This window comes from Pavona decussata, unplaced genomic scaffold (assembly GCF_977016875.1).
Source record: "Pavona decussata unplaced genomic scaffold, jaPavDecu1.1 SCAFFOLD_211, whole genome shotgun sequence".
Taxonomy (NCBI): Eukaryota; Metazoa; Cnidaria; class Anthozoa; order Scleractinia; family Agariciidae; genus Pavona; species Pavona decussata.
The window spans coordinates 92,534-115,644 of NW_028145616.1; the positions used below are offsets into that span (position 1 = coordinate 92,534).

Below are 23,111 nucleotides of genomic sequence, written 5' to 3' on the forward strand. Positions count from 1 at the left end.
CACCTTTGAATCGAGTTTCTCAGCGGAGAGCTCTTTGGTGCCCCGTGGATAAGCAAATTACGTTTAAATTTACGTTTTTTGACTGGTCAGATTAATGTCGAGTTAAAATGAATCAAGTTCTATAAAATTTGAAAGTTAATTAAAAATTTAAATCCACCGGCTTCATCGCTGCTAAATAAATAAGGTAGCAAGAGTACAAATTATTATTTTTTTAGAACATCTTAATTGGGGACATAATTCTTTTGTTTTTAAAGGTACAATAAAAATAACCCATCGATTCGACAGAACTAAAATAAAGAAACAGAAAACAAAATAATGCCAATTTCCGATTTATTGAAAATGATTTTTTTTTGTTTGATTGCCGACAAAACAATCCACTGTTTTTTGTTTGTTCAGTTTTCACCAGGCAGAAAATAAAGCACATCAACTTCTGAGCGAATCAAAACACCGCCGGTTTAACGCTTTCATATCCATTTGACTGCTGGAAGCAATCTCGTCTTTGTTTAGAATTTTTTTTCCTACCCCGTTTGATGAACTAACAAAACACGTATCAGTTTCTAAACTAATATTAAAAAAAAAAAAATAACAATAATTGTTTTTTTTTTCCTTTTGTATGCCTTTTTAGGTCCGCACTTACCGCCATTTACACTCTGTTTATTCCGAATTTTGATTGGTTGATGGTTAATTAAATTTATGACTCTCGTGATTGGCCAGAAAGGGTAGGATAGAATAATAATGGAATGGAGTAACCTAACTTTTTATCCTGTAAATGCTCGAAATTAACGCCAGTTCAAGGCTGATGTTTTCCAGACAAGGATAAAAATCTAATACATTTACTCATCTGTATAGCTATCTATTTTTGTACATAATTAGTTAAATTTATTATTCACGTAAATGTTGCTAATGGCAACAATAACTGTCCGTGAGTTGTATGTTACAGCTTTACTGAGTTAAATAAGCAGGAACAGGATTACTTGAATTTGGTTTCGATTTTATTAACTGGATTGGAAATTAAAACAATAAATTAAAGTATGCGTGGGGAAATGCCAATAGATTCCTCAAGACTGGCTCAACCGAAAAATCGAAAAGTTTTCTTCAATTCCACTCTATGTTACTGTATTCTTTTGAGTCAACCTAAAAAAAAGAGAGAGAGAGTTATATAACGGAGAACACAACAGTTTGGCAAATAGAGAATATTCCACACGAATGGGAAATAAAATGGTCTACACCTTTTTTTTTCATAAAACTTTCGCGAACGCTATTAATTATGAATACGTGGAATTCGGTAGATTGGAAATATTTCAGTACAAATATACAATACAAAGTAAATTCACATAAACGTTGTTGAGAACATTCCCTAGAAAGTCTGCACCTCGAGTGATGTTTTACGATCATGTGATTTTTCTTCGCGTTGGGAAAATAACGATCAATTCTATTTTTCCCGTCCTTTATCCGACTACATTCCTCCATTTAAGCCATCGACTGAGTATTACTTTAACGGCTTCCTGTACTTTGAAATTATGCAAAGAACGCATGGGCTAAAGAAAAAAGCTACTCCTCTTTGTAAAAACAAAGAAAATAGGAAAACAAAACCTCCTATGTTGCTGCTCCAGTTTGTACTGTTGTCAACACAACGGCTCGTTTTTTTTCGACTGAGACTTAGTGGCATGCTCCTTATACCTTATTGTTATTTTTATTGTTGTCTTGCATAGCAGATGATTAGGGAAATCCAACATTTTCTTTCCTTGTGATATTCTTTCAGCAGAAGTCCTTAGTTACCTAACTAGCACAACTTTCTAAAATTGTGCCTAAAAAACGTTTGAAAAACTCTAATTTAATGTTTCTTAGATTCTGAAATATACAATGACCGAGAATAAAAATAAATGGGTATTTCAATGGTTTCTACAGAGTGACTCTTTCATCTACCGTTTTCAGGTTGAAACGGAATTTGAGAATGTTGGTTTTTGTGGAGGGAGGAAACCCCGGAGAGGAAACTGGAGTACCCGGAGAAAAACCATCGGAGCAAGGACGAGGGAGGGCGAGTGCTCACCGCTGCCCCACCCCTGCTCTCCAAGTACCAGTAGTGAAAGAGGGCAAAAGCAAAAAGCTATGTTCTTTCTTTCGTGTACGAAAAGTTATGCAATATATAGTGGCCACGGGCAAAAATCTGCTCATTTTGCTACATATTTTAGTAATTTTTTTGGTCGTGTGTATCAGGATATAACTAATGCTTCCGAATAATAATTATAATTAATTATACTACACGTTGGATACATCGTTTCTTCTGTACATAATTTATAACCTTTCAGTCTGTTGATGCGTTTTTAGCAATAAAAGAAAATGACCTTGCAAACTACGTATAAACCATAAATCTTCATTTTAAATTGTCATATTAATAGCCAGTATAAGAAATTCAAGACCGTCTTTTTTTTTTTTTCGGGCTAAGAACCGGACATACAAGCACGCAAACACCAGCATCTGTTTTGGACTCGAGGTGATAAAATCAACAAATATTGCTTCAAATTTTTACTTTTTCCACCATAGCACTTTAAAGCGATTTTTGTGAAGTTTTGCAAAAAGAAATTAAAACTTATTTTTAAAAGTTGGATGTTGCGTGGTTGCGTGACCTAATCCTCCGTAGTTCGAGTTGTTACTAAATGCAGCTGCCGGAGCACCTTTTAGGCGACTGTCTGTTTAGCTTTTTACTCAGCTTCTTACTGACGCCAGAGAACATTACGATTAGCTTCCAGCCTCAATATTATTTATCTATATTTAAACTCGAACCAATTCTTAAACCATTTCTGTCAACGGCTAACAAAGAAGAGGAAAAACATAACATTATAATTTCAAACTCCTAACTTTCAAACTTCTTCGGTTGGACAGGAACTTGTCGTGTGTCATTTCTCAAACCAGTACGACAAAAGCTTGCACTTAGACCTCGCACACGTTAAAAGGCGCGTCTTCGGCGCGAGGTAAAATTGAACACAAAATAAACAGGATTGATGTTTACGTATTTTAACGTTTACCCAGAAATAGACGATCTTTCGAATTCCCATTGACTAATTTCTCTTTTTCCTCTGATCAGAATATGATAAATAGTTGTTGTTAATTTCTTTTTTTAACTTAAACAACCTCCATAATGACTTTGCTTAGTACTAATTTCTAATTGGGAAAATTTGGAGCTATTTCTTATTATCCACCAAAAAAATTAACATTTTCTGACTGTCGCATGCACCATAAACTCCAAATGATCGGTGTGAGGCCAACACAAAGCCCCATGTTTGTTGAATGCTTTGTCAAGTTGGCCACCATGCAGATTGCTGTAAAGATTGTTTTCCAATTGGGAATTTAATTACAATATATCAACATTATAGCAAAAATGAGGGTTCGCCGTCAAAATTTAATAAAATGAAGACGATAAAATGAGCCGACTACATTAGATCAACATATCGGTTTCGTAAGTTCTCAGTTAATATTTTAAGACAGCTTAATGTTGTGTTTTTATCCATTCAACTATTTTTTTACACAAATTGTAGTTATTCCCCCAACAGCTGCTCATGGCTTAACTTACTGTAGGTTGTATTCATATTTATTTAAATTTCAGTGGTATAATTGCAAAGCAGCCCAGTCTTGTGTACGATCACTGCGGTACATTTAAACTCACGTTTTGATTGTAGACGCAAAGAACAAGTCTACCCAGGTAACTGTATATTTAAAACATGATATTCAGCTACTAAAGCACCGCGGTACATAGAGCATATATATAATAACGTTCAGCCTAATGGTCACAAAACGACAAACGTGTTCAACCCCAGATTCAAAGCTGGAACATCCTTTGTGCAGTATAACAAGGAACAGAGGTGCTATACTGCTCAACAGTTTTGATCTTAATTTGCCAAACTTTAGGATTTCCCCCCATATTCTTAAGTGTGTTTTACAGCACAGTAAACTGCTGCTTATTAGAAAGTATTTCAATGGTTATTACATCCACCGCTGCAATTAATATAAATAGGAATTTCAGTGGAATCCACGGAGCGGCTCTTCTCTCCACTGTTTCCAGGTCGAATTGGAATTTGGAAATGTTGGTTTGTGTGGAGGGAGGAAAACCGGAGTACTCGGAGAAAAACCCTCGGAGCAGGGACGAGAACCAACAACAAACTCAACCCAGATATGACGCCGAGACCAAGCTAAATGAGAAAGGGGTGGACCACAAAGACAACCCGGCCGTTTTTTGCATGATGCTAGTTTATGAAACGAGTATTACTTTTCTCTCTCGATAAAATTTCATTGCAGCTATTTGCGACTTAAAACACAAAACACTTTATTCTTTCTTCCTGCCCGCGTTTCCGAGTGACAGCAAGTATAATTTAAACGTGTTTGAAGGATTTCGAAACGGGAAACACGGGAGATCTTTGATGCAATTTCAGTTGTGATTCCAAACTGGCTTTGAAGCAACGAGCGATTTTCGCTAATTCGTTGAATGATGCGCGCTCGCATTTCCGCCCGGTAGGCTATGTTTAAGAATCGGTTCAAAAGCATAAATCAATCTTTTTATTATTATTATTTTGTGTCGTTTCATTTTGTTTTTGTTTTGTTTTGTTTTTATAAAACAGTGACAACAAAGTAGTGCGCTGTACAAAGAAAAAGGTTCTTATTGACTGGTTAAAACCACGACCCAATGGTATAGTCTAAACGAAAACGTTTCATCTGAGATTTCAATGAAAATTTGTTTCTTTGAATGAATTTGTATAAAACTAAAACCAAGCGACGGAGACCCAAGTTTGTCCGATTTGCACACGTCATCTAATGGACACACGACCGTGCGTATGTCGAGAAACACACCATAATAATGACTGCAATAGGAATTAAGAAAGCTTTCGCTCGACGTTATAATTGGGGGTGTTTGTTGATTCCTATTCCAATTTCAAATTGAGAAACAGAAGCGAGTTTTGGTAAAATTTTGAGGGCTGTCCAAAGAGTTTCTTCCTGTTGTAGTGTGAGTGAGACGATGAAAGGTTACAAAGCATTAAGTCTCAATTCCACATTAAACGCCTCTTTATTTCAGCTTTTGTAAAATTAATTATCCTAAAAGCTAAGTTGGTGACCTACTTTTTTTTTGCTGTTTTTCTTTAAAGATTGCTTTCTTTTTTTAACTTCTCTAGCTATATGAGGAAAAGACGTCCAGTGGTGGGCACGTTTCTTAAAGAAGGTGCTTTTTTCCCATAGTAAACGAAAATTCAACTCGATAAGTTTTTTCCCCCAAGCTTTCTGTTTTTAGCCGAATCGCATACTAACAGCTGCGTAGTAGTGAAAAAAATCCAGGTGGTCACCACCAAAATCATCAAAATAATTTTTCCCAAATCGCGTGACTTTACCGTGCATTTTGAATTCACTTCCATTGTGTTGAACGGAGGACAAGGCAAGTGTTGGTTCTACACGCGGGCAGCTAAATATTCCATCGAGTCTCCTTGGTTACTACACCTTATCCGCTCTATATGCTGATTGTCCATTAAAAACCACGTGACATTCTCGGGAGAATCGATCCTTTGTCTTTTTAGAAATAAAGAATGCATGCCAGCGTGAATATAACCAATTCTAAGAGAGACAACTCTCTAGAGTACCATTACATGATCTGTAATGGGGCAACCTGAAACAACGAAGCGTTATGTGCCAAAAAAAAAAAGAACGACAAAAATGCATTTTTTTGGAAGACCCCGGCTTCGTTTTCCTAAACATTCTGGGGAGTTTCGCCCATGTTGAATACGTCACGATACGTTGAATAATTTAACTTATTACCCAGTGTTTTTGCCCATATAGTTACTTTTTTAATTGTGTTGTATATCGCTAAAACACCAATAGCAATATTTGTGAAATATGTTGCTTCGTACAAACGGCTACAAGCTAATGTTAAAATTTGCAATGTTAATTTTCATTCTTTCCACTTCAGTTGAACGAGAATATAATGGCAGCTCGCCCTGGTATCTTGGTTCTCTTCCTTGTGATTGCGGCCATCCTGTGCATCATGCAAGGTAACTTTGAGTTGTATTTTATTTCAGGTAAAGAGAAATGGGGACCGGGATGACAGCGTAAGCACTCCAACCGATGCACTATAACCTGGTTTCGATATGTGAGGTTGATGCTCGATATAGTTTAAAAGTTAATTGTTGGATCTCTTCCCCGCTCTGAGGATTTTACTATGTACAAAAACTCCAAGATGGCGATCTAAGATGAAGGAAATGCCAAAAAATAACATCGCGTGAAGTGTCAACCACAAAACAGTCAAAAACAGTCTGATCTTTTATTCACTCGGTTTAAAGGGTCTGTCTTAGAGAGAATCTCTCAATCCCATGTAATTCAGTCAGTGTATCACATGCACTTGAGACACATCTGGCGTTATTTTCTAAAGTGTAAACAGCATTTTGTTTATATTCCTTGTCCACAGAGCATGACGTTATGGGCCGCCAGCACAGCTGTCATTTTGCAAGACCCATCCCGAAGTCTGACAAAACCAAGACCATACGTAAGTGCATCAAGGATAACTGCAATGAAAATTTCCCATTCCACGTTGGACGTTTGGACAGCACCTGTCAGAATGACGCAAACAGCGAAGAGGGAGCCAACTACAAATGTTGCACTTCTTGCAAGCACAGTAAGCATTTTATTTGGTAGTTGTATCGAATGTAGTTAAAGATCCAGTAAAAGTGATCAAATTTAAGTAAATCAGTGAATCCAGTAAGCCCAAAATTTAACCAGCTGTTCACTTTACTCTGAAAGATAATGGCCTAACAAGAGGATCGGACAGAATGCTTATCTTTAACTTAAGGGTATTTGACTTAAGAGAGGTGCCACATTTAAATCAGACCGAAATCTGGGTGGTGCCTCACGTTACGCGATAAAATATCAGACTTCTGGCTCCTCCAGACCCCGCTTCTCGTTTCGTACAACCTATACACAGCTGCAATTGTATGGCATTCAACGGGGGTGAAATTTTCGCCATTTTTTACGCTAAAGTGCTGAACTATAGGTTCTTCGACATATTAATATTCAGCTTCGTAATGAGGCATTGAGGACAAAAACAAAGGAAATTGTATAAACATGTAATTTTATTCAATTCTGTTGTTTGTGTCCTCTAGGTCTTGCATTCAAGCTAAATTTTTATATTTCCAAAGGACCCTAGGTTCATGGTTCATGGTTCATTTTATTTCACACTATTTACACAACATTAACATAAAAAGTAAAGTATTACAACAGATAATTACAAGATAAAAATAAATACAGTACAAATTATAAAATGTGTGTGGTGGTCAAAGTAGCAAAGGCTTTCTAGTTGACCACCACCTACTTTAAAGTAAACAAGGAAATGACACTGAGCTTTATTGAATATTAGAAGACGTAGGAGATGTTTATAGAGCCTAGGATTAATGTGCAGGAGAGAATTATATTTGTGTAAATTAAGGTATGTTAAAGATATACTGAACCGAGCAAGAGATCTAAACAGGACAAGCTTAATAAAAGAAGAACAAAGCGAAAAATAAATAAGAATAAATAAAAAACAAAAACAAAAAAAAGCACACACAAAAAGCAAGCAACATACAAACAACCAACAACAACAACAAACAAAAGGAAAGGAAAAGGACAACACATCATCAGCAGCAACAGCAGCGACAACAACAAACATCAAAAAATAAGCAGACAATTATTATTATTAATAATATTTTTAACTCTATTATTATTATTATTATTATTATTATTAAGTCTTAATTCCCTTTAAATTTGAATAATTTCGTGCGCGCATTTGTAACTAGACGTTTTGATGATATTCATGTTTTGGAACTACAAAGAAAAAGTTACTTAACGACCATTTTATTATATATCAGTATATCTCTCTAGCTATGGGATATAACACTTCCGAGCCTTCTTGAGTAACCTTATATTAAGTCTATGAAATCACATGCGGTTTATTTTTTGTTTTTAATTTGTAAAAGGAGCTAATTATATTTGTTAACACTCATACTGTTGACACAAATCCTACCGAGTATTTCGACGATTGCAACCCCCTGAAGGGTTAGTGAGACTAGAGAGGAGTGCTCTAGCCTGCAATCAAGGCGTATTGGCTCAGTACAATAGGCGCCATCTTGGAATTTAAAAGCAGAGGAAGATTGGTGAGAGTTGAAAGTCACTCAGCGACCAACGTGGTGGGCAGTGGGTAAAAAAAAATTGAGAGAGAAAGGAGGGGGAAGGGAACGCCCCCTTTTCCCCAACTCCCTAATATTTTATAAATCCAACATGGCAGCTACGACTTAACGAGTAACCGAGATTCTGGCTTTCACCTCCCCCCCTCCCACGCACCCCCACCCCCCCCCCCCCCCTGAAAACGCCCGCATTGCAGGCTATGAGTACTCAAAACAAATCTTTTTCAAAGCTTATTAAAAAAGTACTCGCTCCTGAGAAAACCACCAAATTTATATAACAATCGAGTGCGTAAAGTTGTACTCTTTTAAATTGCCTGTCTGATCGATAATTTTTTTTTCTTTTTAACTTCAGGTCCGGGAAATAATAATTGTGAACAGTCATACCCCTTTCCAGATTCTCTCAAGCTTCCTCCAGATTATGAGGGGTTTGTAACACGCCTGTGCATGAATAGTTGCGATGAAACGTTCCCTTTCCATGTGAAAACGTTGGACGACGCTTGCTTAGAAGATCCAAACAATGAATACGGAGAGAAGTACACTTGTTGTAGTACCTGCTAAACTTGCAGAGGTTAACGTCATGCTAATCCAAATAGTAATACACGGTGAAAACTTTTAGTACTGCTAGTTTTCTTTAACTTAAAAACTTGTATCGATATAACTAATAAAATGATCTCAAGCTAGATGTGTTTGTTCAATGCTTACGGTACAGACTGGTAATGGAACAATAATATGATCAACAGCAACAGCGAAAAGGACACAAACACACACACACCAAAAACAAAAAAACAACAACAACAACAACAAAAAAAGAGACAATACAATACAATACATTACGCAATGAAAAATGCTAAAATCGCGCTTTGATTGGTGTAGTGTAGCTTGTAATTAGAGTATAGACGCACGGATGGAGGTATTTAATGGTGTGACCGGCGCACGTGACCAGAGTCCAGGGTCCAGCCAGCGTGACTGGTCAACAAAGTTTTCCAAACTGTTTTGGCGAGGAACGGACAAACAAAGGCAAATTTTCGCAGGAAAGTAAAACTGTTTCAATCGATGAATAATCCGACAACGACCGTGGCATTTGAAATTCTACGCCTGTAAAGTTCGTGGTTTTCGACCTTGGGCCAAATATTTATTGTTCAAGTGATATAAAAAATAACATTGAAAAACAAATATTAACGATTAATGGATTTGGCTAAGTGGGTAAAACAGTATTTGATAGACAACTCAGGGCATCCAAAGAAAACATTATAGGAAAATAATTAAAAGTTTTGCTCTCTGCATTCTCACATCAATTTATGGCCTTTTACTGAAGACAAATGTGTGTCCGCTAACACAGTTTGATTTGTTTGGATTTTTAGCTGTAAAAAAAACCTTTTACAGGTTTGTTTTTAATTACACTCTGTCTTTTTTATAAGAACGTCTAATTTTGGAGCTGAGGCTGAACGTTCTTAAATTTTTTAATTTTGCAATTTGAGGCTGAAAACGTTATTAAGATGTTCCTAAATTACATGGGATACATTACATGTATTTCAGAAATCAATGCGCACGAGACCAGGAAACCTATGAAAGTGCATTGCCCGCTGTGTGTCACCATTGTTAATGTTACACAAAATACATTTGTTATCTCGATCTTGTATACAGATTGGCAAAACAAAAATGTTCTTAATCGACTCTCAGCTTGAGGAATGTTCTTAATACGTTCTTAAAATTTTGGTTAATCTTTCTTTTAACACAACAGAGTGTAGTTCAAATAGAGATGGGTTAATTACCGTCGGTTTTTAATCTCATTACTATCGACAGGCAATTTCTTAAACTGCCTGATTGCCCTGAGTAGCAGCCTAAACGATTTTTTCAAGGGGAGTGATCTTTTGATAAGCTTTACAAACGGTTACTTTAAAAGACTGCTTAGTCGTTTTCAACAATACCTCATTAAAGAGCATCGTTTGAAGTGCTAGCTTTGTATTGAAGTGGCTTAAATCTATCATAAATACACAGAGAAAAGCGGAAATACACACTGCATTTCGAGGAATAACTGAAAGAAAGCAAGCAACCTGCCAAGGATAATAAATTAATGGTTAGTTAGGTTATCTAAGCATAAAGGATAATATTATATTATGAAAATTGAGAAATGAGGTCAGAGTGTTTGATCCAAGAAATACGGGGATACTCGTGATACCAACCTACACCGTAGCCTCCCTTGCAGACGCTCTTTGGTTTGTCAGGCAATCTTTCCTCCACAGCGAGACGTCTGCTGAAACGAAGGGTAATTAGCGTAGTCCAATAAGGGCGCACTTCCCAATCCTCTCGCATTTCATTTGTGTGCAACAAACCGTTAAATTGTCAATTTAAATCGTTATCAGAGAGAGGCTACAGGGTGTTTTGTGAATAAAATAAAGGATGTTTTCGTGACGTGACGGAAATTAACTGCTTCGCTGCATTAAACGTAAATTAGCATGCACAAAAAAAAATCCAACCGAACTAAATTTCCTGAAATAAGCTACACTAATAACAAATAGAAGGCGAAGCTTATAGGGAAATTTTTTTTTTTGAAACAATGAAAGAAGCTCTCGTATACAGATAGCTCTGAGTTTGGTCGTTTTCACTGAAAAGTCTTTCGAATAAACTGAACAACTTGTCGCACTAGTCGCTTGCATATATTGACTGTTAATTTTCGCGCTCACAGAGAAAACGCTGCCTTAACTAACCAAGCACGGCTGGGTTACGTCTGTGTGGAATAACTCTGTTATACTATACAAGCCAATATCTGTCCCCAGTAGGACTCGCTCATAATTCATACTATTGTGCTAAAATCTATCATTGCGTGCGATAAATTACTGGCTTTTTTAAAAGTGGTTAAAGTAACAGCTGTGTAAGGCTTGCAAAACTACAAGTTAGATGAAATTCATTTTTTTCCTAATTAAATGTTATTTTATTTTTTCTTTTCTATGAATAAAGATGGTTGAATTGACCTGTGTGAGACTTTCATGTTGCTCAAGAGATGGAGCGATAAAACCCGTTGGCTTCCACGTTTGCTCTTGGTGTTTTTACTTCACCCTTGCATGATCTCAATTTACATTTGCAAACGGAACTAGATGAATTTAAGAAACCAAGTTAGCTTTCAGGATCCAAAAATAAATTTAAGATTTTTGTCTTTAAATCGCCTTCTTAGTTAAATTCATTTTACATATATGATGCTAGTAGAAGTTTGTACTTTACATACAGCTATTTCCGTTTAACGTTGGCGAATCAAAGTATAAAACTGTAAGACAAGAGCTCAAGATTCTGTGGATTGATGAATAAGCACATGAAAGAGAACCGCATTAAGAACAAACTACTACTATAGGCACTGAGTATTTCAGCCTTTTTTAATGTTAGCAATATTTTGTGCAGCATAAGCACCAGAGAACCGGTACTGATCGAAATATTTCAGATATGATCACAACCTTAATCAATTCATCCACAGTCTAAATTGACAGAACCTCGTCTTTCAGTAAGTAAAACGCACGTGAAGCACTAAGGTACTTCTCAAAGGAAAGAGCCATCTTGTGCAATATAATCAAAAGCCCCAAATAATAATTGAGTCTGCAAATTAAAGTGAACCATCAAGCTGGAGCCAAATTGTGCGGACTATAAAAGGGCGCAGCAAAAAGACTACTATCCATCGCAGTTAGTTCTTCTTATCAGAATCGTTACAGTGTTAGGATCTTACCCACGGACTCAGGTAGGCCGAAGCCAATTTTGCGTCATTTCACAGGAGGCAAAAGGATAACAGCTAATTCAGATTTTTAATGTATTTATCTCTCTCAGTGAAACAAGACGTAAAATGGGGTTCAAAACTCAAATGACTTTTCTGTTACTGACGATGATGGCTGCAGCGTTAGCTCAAGGTATATATGAGTTTTATTATCTATTGTAGTCCAGTTTTATTCAGTCACCAGAACATGTGTAAAACATGACCTGTGAAAAGGCTCCGAAGTGGGGTATAGGGCGAAAATCTCAGAAGAGAAAGAAAAAAAAAAGAGTAAAAACTCGATCGATCTCGACCCGCTCCGCTCCCCGGCTTTTCTCTTCGTCGTATGCCCAACTTGGGAGCGTGTAACATGTGTAAAACTGTAACATATACAGTTTCAATTAAATAAAACTTTTGGAAATTTCTTAACTCCATACTTCACGCAGCCATAATTACCACTATCAACCGGCGACAATTTTGAATTTTTTTAATGACCTTAAAAATTTGGCTAAAAATATTATCTTTTTGGATAAAATCTTATACGATGTGGTCCTACTAGATCTAACAATAAACGCTCATTCGCCATCCTCCTCTTTCACATGACCAGCTCTTGTTTCACGATCCTCCACTGTGTAAAGCGAGTACATTTCATGTTTCTAATGGAATGCTTTTCGCGATCGTTACCTTCTTCAGAATTATTCCCTCCCTTGTAAAGACCCTTGAGAATCATCATACAGTTTTAAACAAAAATTTCAAGAAAATTCGATCTTCATTAGTATGATGAATTAAATTGAGACTGAGTTGTGTCATGCACCTGGGTGGATATTTTTAGCGCCACAGTATAATTCCACCAAACTGATGAAGTCGAAGATTTTCGATCGAAACGTCGAACTATTATTTAAACATCCGTTCCCTAAAAAACAGCGTCAAACCCCTTTGTTTTATAGTTTGATCATGGAACATGGATCATTCCTGGCTGAATTTCAATATTTTTTCTCCTTTGTTTATTTTCTCACATTAGATAACAACAAAGTAATTGTAGAAGGTGATAACGACTGCGAGCAGCAACTACACCTCGGAGGACTCGATTATCTAACAGTTCGACTATGTAGCCCTGTTGGTTGCGATCCTACGGTAGGATGTTATAGCAAGCACGTAAGCACCGAGTTGGACGAAGTCTGCCAGCAACAATTAATCAACCAAGGCCGGCCAGGCGATGAGAGCTGGAAAAACTATAAATGTTGCGCTTATGATAATGAAAATCCCAATTTTGAATGCGACAAAAATCCCGATGAATTTATTTCAAAGCCGCAATAGGTTTAAGGTGATATTGATTCAGTTAAATTAGGGTCTTTAAAAACTAAATGTTCACTTGGTTTTCTAATGGAAGTAGTATTTATTCTTTCAGCTTTTGATAAAAAAGCGAAATAATTAAAGTCGACTTTCAAAGAATGCAATAGGAAAATATAATAAAAATTGTTTAAACATCTAACTATGCCTCATGAGAGTCATCTAATAGCTACGAGTAGGCTATAAATTATATTTAATTCAAGGGCTTCCTTGTTCCTGGCTCGGCGAGCTGACCGTCGTCATGTCCTATGCCAAGGCGTACCTCCCCTACCCCACCCCCACCCCCCCCCCCCTCCAAGAAAAAAAAGAAAAAAAAAAGGTTTTCATTAAGCACATACTCATAAGGCAAAGCCATGGGCTATAGGAAAAATGAAGTTCTAGTACTCGAATAAAGTTCTTTCGCGTAAAGATGCTGAAATCAGTGTCGGAACATTGTCGGTTTTGCTGTCAATCTCATGACTTTGATCATGATTTCCAACATCCATTCCATTCCAGGTTATTCGTCTCTAGTATAAAGACGGGCACAAGACGCATTATCCGTCTGGACGAATTATCTTCCGTTATTCGTCTTGAACGACGCACAACGGAAAATAGTTCGTCCAGACGGATAATGCTTCTTGTGCCCGTCTTTATACTAGAGACGAATAACCAGACGAACAACGAATGTTTGCCCAAGTTCGTCCAGACGGATAATGCGTCCTCTAGTATAAAAAAGGCCTGTCTTTCGTTGTGCGTCATTCAAGACGTAGCGAATGAAAGATAGTTCGTCCAGGTGCTTAATGCGTCTTGTGCCCGTCTTTATGCTAGAGACATATAACCAGACGAACCATGAATTTTTGTCCAAGTTCGTCCAGACGAATAATGCGTCCTCTAGTACAAAAACGGCCATTAACTTCTTCAGTGATTGAATATTGGGTTTCTCCGACCCGTTTTACATGTATCAAAATAGATGGAGATGAACAAGGCTGTCTGAGGATCGTGTTAGACCAGCCGCTTCAGCGAATTGAGTGTTTTATTGGCTTCCCTGAACAAGTCTAGGATTTTCCCAGATTAACATGTTTTGTTGCGCTGCGGTGACTTAAGATGGTGGTTCGAGAGCCGCTCGAACCGACAACAAACTAGTTTTCTTTCTTCTCTGAAACGTGAAACATCAAGAGACATTTATTCATCTCGTTTACTCCCACGCTTTAAAATTCTGTCTTAAATTCGTTTAGCCGTTTGAACTATTCTGTTAAATAAAGAAAACCTTGCACTAATTTAATTTGTTGTTTCCATTTTAAATATTACTATCTACATCGACAACATTCCCACCTCATTTTACAACATTTTTCTATTACAATTGGCAAAACTTTCATATGTTTTCTTCGATAAGTGTCACCCCGGACTAAGCTGTATCTTTAGTGTATTTTGGAATTGCATTTTCTTTCATCATATGTACTTCTTCCTCAGAAACATCAACAAATTGAGAAGCAGCCATTTTGAAATTCAATGCTTCCGCTATAATGACCACGCCCTGGACGTAACCCTCGAGCCATGAGATCAACAGAATCTCGTTGATCACCTGAATCATTATACTAAACACCTTAGGAGTGCATATTAACGCATTTATCTGCTGATCTTACTGTCTTAAACAATGTTTAATGCACTATTAATGCCTTATTTCGATAACGGTAGTCCTGTGTGGAGCAATTTTGGCAGAGGATATTACGAGATAAACTTCAACAGTTCCAATAAAGGGCCGCTAGAAATATTACCTTTTCTAACTGTGAGGTTCATTATTTAAGAGAGTTAAAATTGGATGGCGCGTCTTGGCTTGAAGAACACAGCAAGGACAGAGTAGATGTGGTTATCTATAAAATGTGCAAATAAGTCTCCAATGGTACTTGCAACAGATAAGTAGGGAGCTTAAGCAATGACGACGGCAACGGCAACGGCAACGAAAACATCACCGGAAAAAATATCTTTATTTCATTTGTGCTACTTCGCGATTATTTCAACTCGCTCAACTTTTACAATAATTGCGAACTATCCAGGAACCAAATTGGTAAGAGTGGCGTACAAGTTAAGAAAGAAAATGAAAAATTCACCGTCGTGCGTTCACGTTGTCCACAAAACCTTAACTTGGTCATTTCACGTTGTTGTTTTGCAGAGGACGGCAAGCTCCCGATTATCCCAAGTGTTCATTCATATAACTTCGTAGAACCACGAACCGAGGCTGCAAAAGCCACCCTGTATTACAGGGGAGATGTCTTATGGAACAAGATTCCTGTAGAGATAAGGCATCGACCAAATTTAAATGATTTTAAAACATAGTTATTTACATGACTATTGAAACGCACTAGCTAAATAAATTTGTCATGGTAATTTTGGTTACAATTTTATAAATATAGCAGAACAGTTTGCAATAGTTTATACTTAGTATGGTTTGTATAGTTTCATTAATGTGTTTCGAATAGTTTCCTTGTTTCTTCTTCTTCTTTTTTTTTTCACACGGCTCATCGAAAAACCATTTTTTTTAATGGTGACGATGATGACGATTCCCTGTTTCCAACAACTCAACAAAGTTAAATACGCACGTGATATATACGGACATCTATTGTGAAATAATGTAATACAATATGATTGACAATAACAGGAGATACAAACACAAATAACATTCAAGAGGTTTCGCCGCGGGCATTTAGTCCATTAGGTGCTTCTCTCTTTTGACACAGTTGTATCATGTAAATAATATTTTACTGTTGCAAGTCAAGTACTGAGAAAAAAAGTTGTATCTGAGACCTATTTTGTTCTGAATAAGCTTATACTGAAAAGGAAGGTAAAGCCACAAACGACTGAAGAAATCAACTTACTGTGAACATTTTCGATCCTGCTGCACCGTGGGGCATTTGACCAACTCGTTTGTCCCCACCGGTCCTGTGGGTCAATTTTCAATGTGTTGGAAAATAAATGCTAATGCCTGAGGGGAGGCGCCCCCTGTCCCCCTCCTCCCCCTCCTCCAATTATGCGGTTTATTTCTATAGCGATTGTGTCACACTTCACGTCCAGAAAAAAAAGAGGACTCTGGACGAAATAATATAAAATATATACAAACACTACCTCATTCTTGGCAAACAGCCAATCAGTTTTCTCTGGATGACCACACTTTTTATGTTTCTTGCATCACCGCCAACAAAACAATTTCTATACCGTATGTTTGACCAGTTTTCAGCGTTCACAAAATAAAGGCTTTCAGGAGATCAAGGCAGATGATTAAACTCACGGGTTATTTTGCGTGTGTTAAAGGCCTTTTTGAAGTAAGATCCACCAAGTGAACAAACAGAATAAATAAATAAAAAAATGAATAAATAAATGCATTTGGAAACCGGGCGGATGCAGCGCAAAATGTAATCAGCGTTTTGTATCGGAAAAATCTAAAATCCGACATTAAAATATTTCCGCAAATTTAGAATGTTAACAAATTGCAAATGGAAAGGTCTGATTGAGATCATTTTCTTGAATTCCGAAGTTTTCAATCATTTCCTAATACCGCCTACAGTAACAATACGGGAAATGTATAATGTGATAAATAATTTTATAGCCTAGCGATATCCTTTTACCTTTGGAAAGAGAAAAGATTTTTAAAAACTGGTGTCTAATTTCAAATCTCAAGTTTTTTAGAGTTTCAGTTTTCCAAAAATAAATAAATGAACAATATTTACGTTTTTTATCGTAAAACAGTATTCCTCACCTTGTTTTTGCAGTTTCAAAATGGCGGATTTTACTGACAGCGAAAACTGCGGTCTAGATATAATCTACGCCAAGAAAATAGTATGTGGATTTGTCACCTGCCATACGTGTCGGGAGCATTTTTTTTTTTTCTGAGAGTAGAACTATTTACCTTACAGAGACTGTTTTGACAGCGGTTATTCAATACGCAATGTATAACGCTGATTTTTAACAACCCCATGTATTCAAGCGTGGCCACATTTCATAATCTTAGCCTCGCAAAATAAATGATGTTCAAATGTTTTATTGTTTCTTAGGTTCGCAAAGGAAAGAAGATGAATTGCCGATATATGTCTCCTTTTGACTTTCATAGTCAATAAATGTTGAAGAAGAGTTTATTTTAATGTCTTTTAATAGTCCATGTGGATGAAATTGAAAAAAGACTATTATACACAAGTTTGCTATAATCCTACGGCAAAGTTTTTTTTTAACGTTTGAGCGAAAGTATTAAATTTCACTTTTTATATAACCTTTTTTTCGATGGTGGGTGTTAGCGAAAACATCCCATGGCATTTGTATGTAAATGTTTGAAGTTTGGAGTTTTCACATTTCCTGAGAATTGCGTGCTGTTTGCTTATCAGACAAAAGGGATAAACGGGGAACAAAAGAGAAGGTCGTCATTGCTCAAAAAATGATGTCAAAAGTTAACGACACCTTTCATTTAAAACAACACAGCTGCCAACCCTTCAAATTTCAGATGTCAAATTAACTAAAGACATTCTAGATCATAAAAGCACAAAAAATAGCAGCTATTTTTTTAAACCAACTTGATCTTGATCACTTCATGCGAAACAAGTTTGTTAGTTTGAAATTTAACTCCACTGCATTACAAAGAAAAAATACTTTTTTTGTTCCAGAAATGAATGCGACAAATTCGTCGCTGAAACAAGACACCTTCAAACAACTCGTCAAAACCTACCTTCAAGCACAAATCGCATCAGGAGTTTTCCTTGTTATCACTTCTCTTGTAACTGCGGTAGGAAATGGCCTTTTGCTTCTCGCAATTTGGAAAAACCCTTTTAAAACTTTTCGAACACCGACAACCTTTTTTGTCATCGGCTTAGCGGCAGCAGATTTTCTTACTGGAGTCAGTGTCTGCCCGATACAAGCCTTGCAAAATATTGGTTATTACCTCGGTGTGAAAAACCAAGATTTCTCGATGTTCCCTGTACTTCAAAAGGCTGGACAAGTCGCTCAGTGTGTTTCTATGGCTACGATGAATAGCTCGTATATAATATTACTCCTCTTTACTTGGAGCCAGTTTACAGCTATAAGCTTTCCTCATAAGCACAAGCTTTTTGTCACTAAGAAGAGGGTGATAGCTTGCGTCATCTTAACGTGGGTCTACACTATAGCATTTGCTATCCTGTCTGCCACTGGACCGGTTCATTTCAAAATGGTTCTATTCAAAGTGGACCTGTACTTTCACACAACCGGTAGCTTATTACTTTTGATTATCGCATACTTTTGCTTGTACAAAGCATTCAAAAGACAGATGAAGCGACTGCATTCGCTAAAGACGAACAATTTGGGAGTTGAGCCATGCGTTCGAAGTACAAGCAGAAGAGAAAAGCAATTTACGGTTGTGAACCTCTTCCTGTTAACGTTTGTAATCCTTTGTACCCTCCCCATAACCATTGTTTTCTACATGTACGTCAACTGGGAAGCGAAGACAAAGCTGGAATTCATTAAGCTGCAGCTAGCAAGTTTATTATCGACCAATGTCCTATTTGTCAAGTTTGCCCTCGATCCTCTTGTATATGCTTGGAGACTCCCACAGTATAGAAGAGCGCTCAGGTTTTTATTCGTATGTGGACAAAGGATTCAAATTGACCATGTGCTTTCTCTAACATTAGACAATCAGACGGCAGCTTCTTGCCGGCAGAGGACTTTGAACAAGGAAGCGGTGTTGATCAGTCAGAGCTTAGCAGCGGTTTGAGGTAGCGGAATGTAACCAAGTTTGAACAAAATCGAGATACGAGCTAGGCAGCTGGCTACATGAAGAACGCGAAATCTCGATTTTTCCATCACGCGCTGCACTAAATTTGAACAACGCAATGGAACACTTATGGTAACTTATGCATTTAAGGCAAAAAAGGTTATGAAATCTATCAGGAGTCTACACTGCGATCAGAAGGTGTTTTTTTTTTTTGTGTGTGTGTGTATACGGTTTTGTTTGGTTAAGCTTTCAAGCGCTATTTATTGTTGGGTCGTCGGAAGACGATAGCGCAGTTATCTATTTTAACATAGAGCCTGTCATTACCTGGCAGAAAAAAAAAATAACCACCACTCACAGTCAGCAAGAAAAGCGATCTAGTTAATTGGCATAATGTATTCATGTCTTAAAGTGGATCGGTATGGGCATTCCCGACTGGCGGGGACCGGTGAATTAATACTCAAAACTTCGGATTGTTAGGGAAGTAACATCACCGATTTCACATGCAAAGATTCATATGCAATTAAAATTTGGAAATAAAGACTTTTGTTGGAGGGTAGAAATTACCACAGCACTAGAAAATAAATAAAGCTCCGGGACATTGTTCAGAACCAAAAACAAACTTAGCGAGTCTATGATGCACCCCAACAACGTTAACTTAGGATTAACTTTGTAAATAAGTGAACGCTTAGGAGCTCTTGTCAGAATGATCATACCTAACAAATTTTTCGCAAAAAAAAAACATATTATACGTTTAGCTTATTTAATGTTTAATTTAACACTGGAGATCAAACAATTAACATATTTGATTACTCAATGAACCAATTAACCATTCAATCAATCAATCAATCAATCAATCAATCGATCAATCCACCAGCCTATCTATCGATCAATCAATTGGTCAGCTGTTCGATGGTCAACCAAATCAAGCCCACGAAAACTTTTATCTGCAAAAAAAGCTTTGTTTTCACACCGCAAGCCTCACACTAACACGAATTCAGTGCGAGGCTTGCCGTTGAAAAACAAAGGTTTTTTTTTTCTCCTGAGACATGGCCGCCGAGTGACAAAGGTCTATTTGGTTCCTGGCGTTGTTATGTTAAAACAAAATCATGGTATAAGTTCGATATTCAAACGAACCATGACTACAAAGTTATGAAAGGAATAAGTAGGAAAAAAAGAATCCTTAAAATGAAAAAGCCGCGTGTTGATAACATGAAATTAATAAAACAAAGATTATAATAGAAGGCTGGCTTAACCAATTCAATTCAATTCAATTCATTTATTTTTCCATTAACCAATTAAGGTGGCCGAATGCAGTTTTTTAGTGTACAGGTGTTAGAAGACGTTATTTGGAAACTATGTACTTCTGGACGCCCAAAATTGGTAAGGTGTAAGACTAACTAAGAAGGAATGTATTTTCGTACGTCTTGTTGATCTAAGTACCGTTTCCATGGCAACACAGCAAACTATTAAACGTCCATAAATAGTAGGTTTCCTTTATTCTTAGAAAATGTACTCATTAGATTTTTTCCATTTTTTGTATCCAGAAAAACTCACAAAACACTGACACGGTTGCACTACTTTCATGTAATTTTAACAGAGAGATCTCCTGTAAATATTGATTTTGCATTTTAATGTTTTGTGAAGATACCCTCTGTTAGATTTAGATTTCTCTTTGTAGGCGACTTACGCTTTTAGGGAACTATTTTCATGCCAAATGTCACGAAATTCTAATGAGCGGTTCCTTAGAAAACAGTTCATTTTCACGAAAACAACCAGTCACAATTTTTTGGTCAAATGCGTATGCGAGGCTTAAATTGGGTTTCATGGCAAAGATGAAAAACATGCAAAAGGTCTTGGTGAATGATTTTTTTTGCTCGGAAAGAAAAGAAAAAGAGTCCAGAAACGAGAAACCTAGTTATTTAGGATCAAAACAGGCGGTGTGCGTCACGACCCACAAAGGGTGCTGGGTAAAAATATGAAAATGGCTCATTTGCCTCTGGTCACGATCGAGTAAACATCTCCCCGAATGTAGGACTTAGGTCGACTTACAGTCGCACTGAAACTGGGCATTCAAACTTTGCTTCCTTTTCCAAAAACTATCACTAAAGCCAGCAATTTGGCAAATTCGAACCGTCTAGTGGTAGCCGTAGATGCTTCTTGTTGGATACACAAGGCGATTTTGTTGAGTTATTCCCGGTTCGGAGACAATCAAAGGCGAGAATTTTATGTTTATTCTTATACTAATATTATGTGCCGTAACGTCTGCTTATAGACGCTTTTTTGTTTATATATTGGTCTCTTTCTCTCTGTAGTGTGCGATGGATCTAGCCGATAGCTAACGAGCGGTGAGGCCGCGAGCCGCGAGTTCATTTTTGTAATTTGCATAATTTTACTGTCACTTCGCGCGGGTGATCTAAGGAAAACTTGAAGTACGACTGCTCGCAGTCTATTTTTCATTGCTTTCGCTCATTTTTTAGCTTGCTTTTTTATCTCCGGGTGAAAGAGATCTACATTTCCTTCTTGGATTTCTTGGAGAGTAATAACATTTGCCCGTAGGCTTTTCCGGTCGGTTTCCCGGGAGTTGAGCTACTTGGTTTACACGATCTCTTCATAGATTCTTTATTAGTTCAACAGCTTCCAACGGAAAAACCGTAAGGGGTAGACCCGGGTAGACCCCGAAAATTCTAAAGTAGAAAGGATAAGCTAGCTTAACGTGCAAACGTATTGGCCAAACCCAGCAAGAGTTATTAGCTTTAGCCTAAAGAAATGCAGTAAATCAACGACCAAAACAACATGGCGGCAGGCGCGAGGTCGTCACCTTTGAAATGGCTACAAACGCGAACAAATGCTTCAGCTTAAAAAGTAACCTAACCAGCATTAAGCCAATTTGTTCCTCTAACTTTTAAACGAATTTTAACCGGGAACAAATGTCACAGACTTCGTTAACGATGAAATTTTCGACAGGCGGACCTCTCCAGGCTGATGTTCTTGGGCGCGAAGACTACTGACCAAATAACGCATTCTGATTGGTCGAATTTCGTGACGCACACAGCCTGGGATCAAAACTTAATTTTATTATTCATTCCATGTGAAATTGAGGGATCACTTTATCGACCGCCGTATTTGCGTACCACAACCCTAGCGCGCGCTTAATAGCATCACTAACAGAATTTGTCATGCCAAGCGCGCGCAAACTGTGTTCGGCCACCTTAACCGATAGTTAATTGAGGAACTGGTTAGGAAACCTTGCCATAAAAACAATGTTGCTGCAATTTTGTTGGAAGGGCCGCGACCCTGCACAATCCTTTGTTCTAACGTTCACACCACAGTTGAATATCTTAACATAAACGTTTCGATTTGTCAGTTGCTCCAACACATTCCAAATTCTATTGTTGTTTGTGCAAAGTCAAGGCCAAAAAGGCAAAGAAAAACATTTAACAAAGACGTTTGTCAGTTTTCATTACCATTGCCTTTAATTAACTATGGTTTAACATTGAATTTGATATCAAAAATTTCCTTTTCGAACTCAGTAATTTTTCCTCAGCTAAGATCATGCTGATTAGTGTTACGGCTCGTAGTAGAGGTTAATTTAAGATCCTGTCTCAAGCCCAGGATTTCCTAAGATAGTGGTGTTGATCTAACAAAAATGCAATTTGGAAGTTTAAGCCAATAAAGCCAGACGACGGCCAATTGAGAAAAACGGGTTTTGTCCAGTAACTTTACTCCCTAATCTTTGTCTTTGTTTTTCCCTTCTTTAGGCCACTGAAATAATTTTCGTTCACATCAAAAAATTCCTGAGAAAAGTGGTTTGGTCGGTCGGTTAATTACAAAAAAGACCTCGCCAGTAAAGGTAGTAAGATATATATGTATTGCATATTTATATTATTAGTGAAACTGGATAACATTTACTCGGCGACTTCCCGAGTCCTTTGATGATTGTCGTATATTAGGCCTGATTTCAGCACCAATAAAAACATCTAGCATAGAGAAATGAAAAGCATATTGACCTTATAAATATCGAGGTGATGTGAACAAGCAATGAAATCACCAACAAAAAAGCATACTAATCTTATAAATATCGCGGAATAATGGGAACAAAGCAATAAAATCAGTCACGTTTTTTTTTTTT

General features: G+C 37.2%; 2 protein-coding genes and 1 long non-coding RNA gene across 3 annotated transcripts; 2 read left to right on the forward strand and 1 right to left on the reverse strand.

Annotated features, from left to right (window-relative positions):
* The first annotated feature begins 3,602 nt into the window (after positions 1-3,602).
* Positions 3,603-8,872, forward strand: LOC146460502 (uncharacterized). Its single transcript, XM_085088132.1, has 4 exons — positions 3,603-3,700; positions 5,948-6,029; positions 6,443-6,649; positions 8,545-8,872. Exons 2-4 carry the CDS (start codon positions 5,963-5,965, stop codon positions 8,748-8,750), a joined length of 480 nt encoding a protein of 159 aa, XP_084944258.1. The 5' UTR covers positions 3,603-3,700; positions 5,948-5,962; the 3' UTR covers positions 8,751-8,872.
* A 2,950-nt stretch (positions 8,873-11,822) lies between these two features.
* LOC146460503 (uncharacterized) lies at positions 11,823-13,417 on the forward strand. Its single transcript, XM_085088146.1, has 2 exons — positions 11,823-12,082; positions 12,947-13,417. Exons 1-2 carry the CDS (start codon positions 12,019-12,021, stop codon positions 13,240-13,242), a joined length of 360 nt encoding a protein of 119 aa, XP_084944272.1. The 5' UTR covers positions 11,823-12,018; the 3' UTR covers positions 13,243-13,417.
* Positions 13,418-20,358: 6,941 nt separating this feature from the next.
* LOC146460504 (uncharacterized) lies at positions 20,359-20,908 on the reverse strand. The gene is made up of 2 exons (XR_014857617.1): positions 20,561-20,908; positions 20,359-20,481 (listed from the first exon to the last, which is right to left on the reverse strand). It is a non-coding gene; the product is annotated as an uncharacterized LOC146460504 (long non-coding RNA).
* Between the last annotated feature and the right edge of the window lie 2,203 nt (positions 20,909-23,111).

Coding starts and splice junctions, on each gene's coding strand:
- LOC146460502 (XM_085088132.1), top strand. CDS start 5,963: ATGGCAGCTCGCCCTGGTATCTTGGTTCTCTTCCTTGTGATTGCGGCC. Junction 6,030..6,442: donor CATCCTGTGCATCATGCAAG/GTAACTTTGAGT, acceptor CCTTGTCCACAG/AGCATGACGTTATGGGCCGC. Junction 6,650..8,544: donor TTGCACTTCTTGCAAGCACA/GTAAGCATTTTA, acceptor TTTTAACTTCAG/GTCCGGGAAATAATAATTGT.
- LOC146460503 (XM_085088146.1), top strand. CDS start 12,019: ATGGGGTTCAAAACTCAAATGACTTTTCTGTTACTGACGATGATGGCT. Junction 12,083..12,946: donor GGCTGCAGCGTTAGCTCAAG/GTATATATGAGT, acceptor TTCTCACATTAG/ATAACAACAAAGTAATTGTA.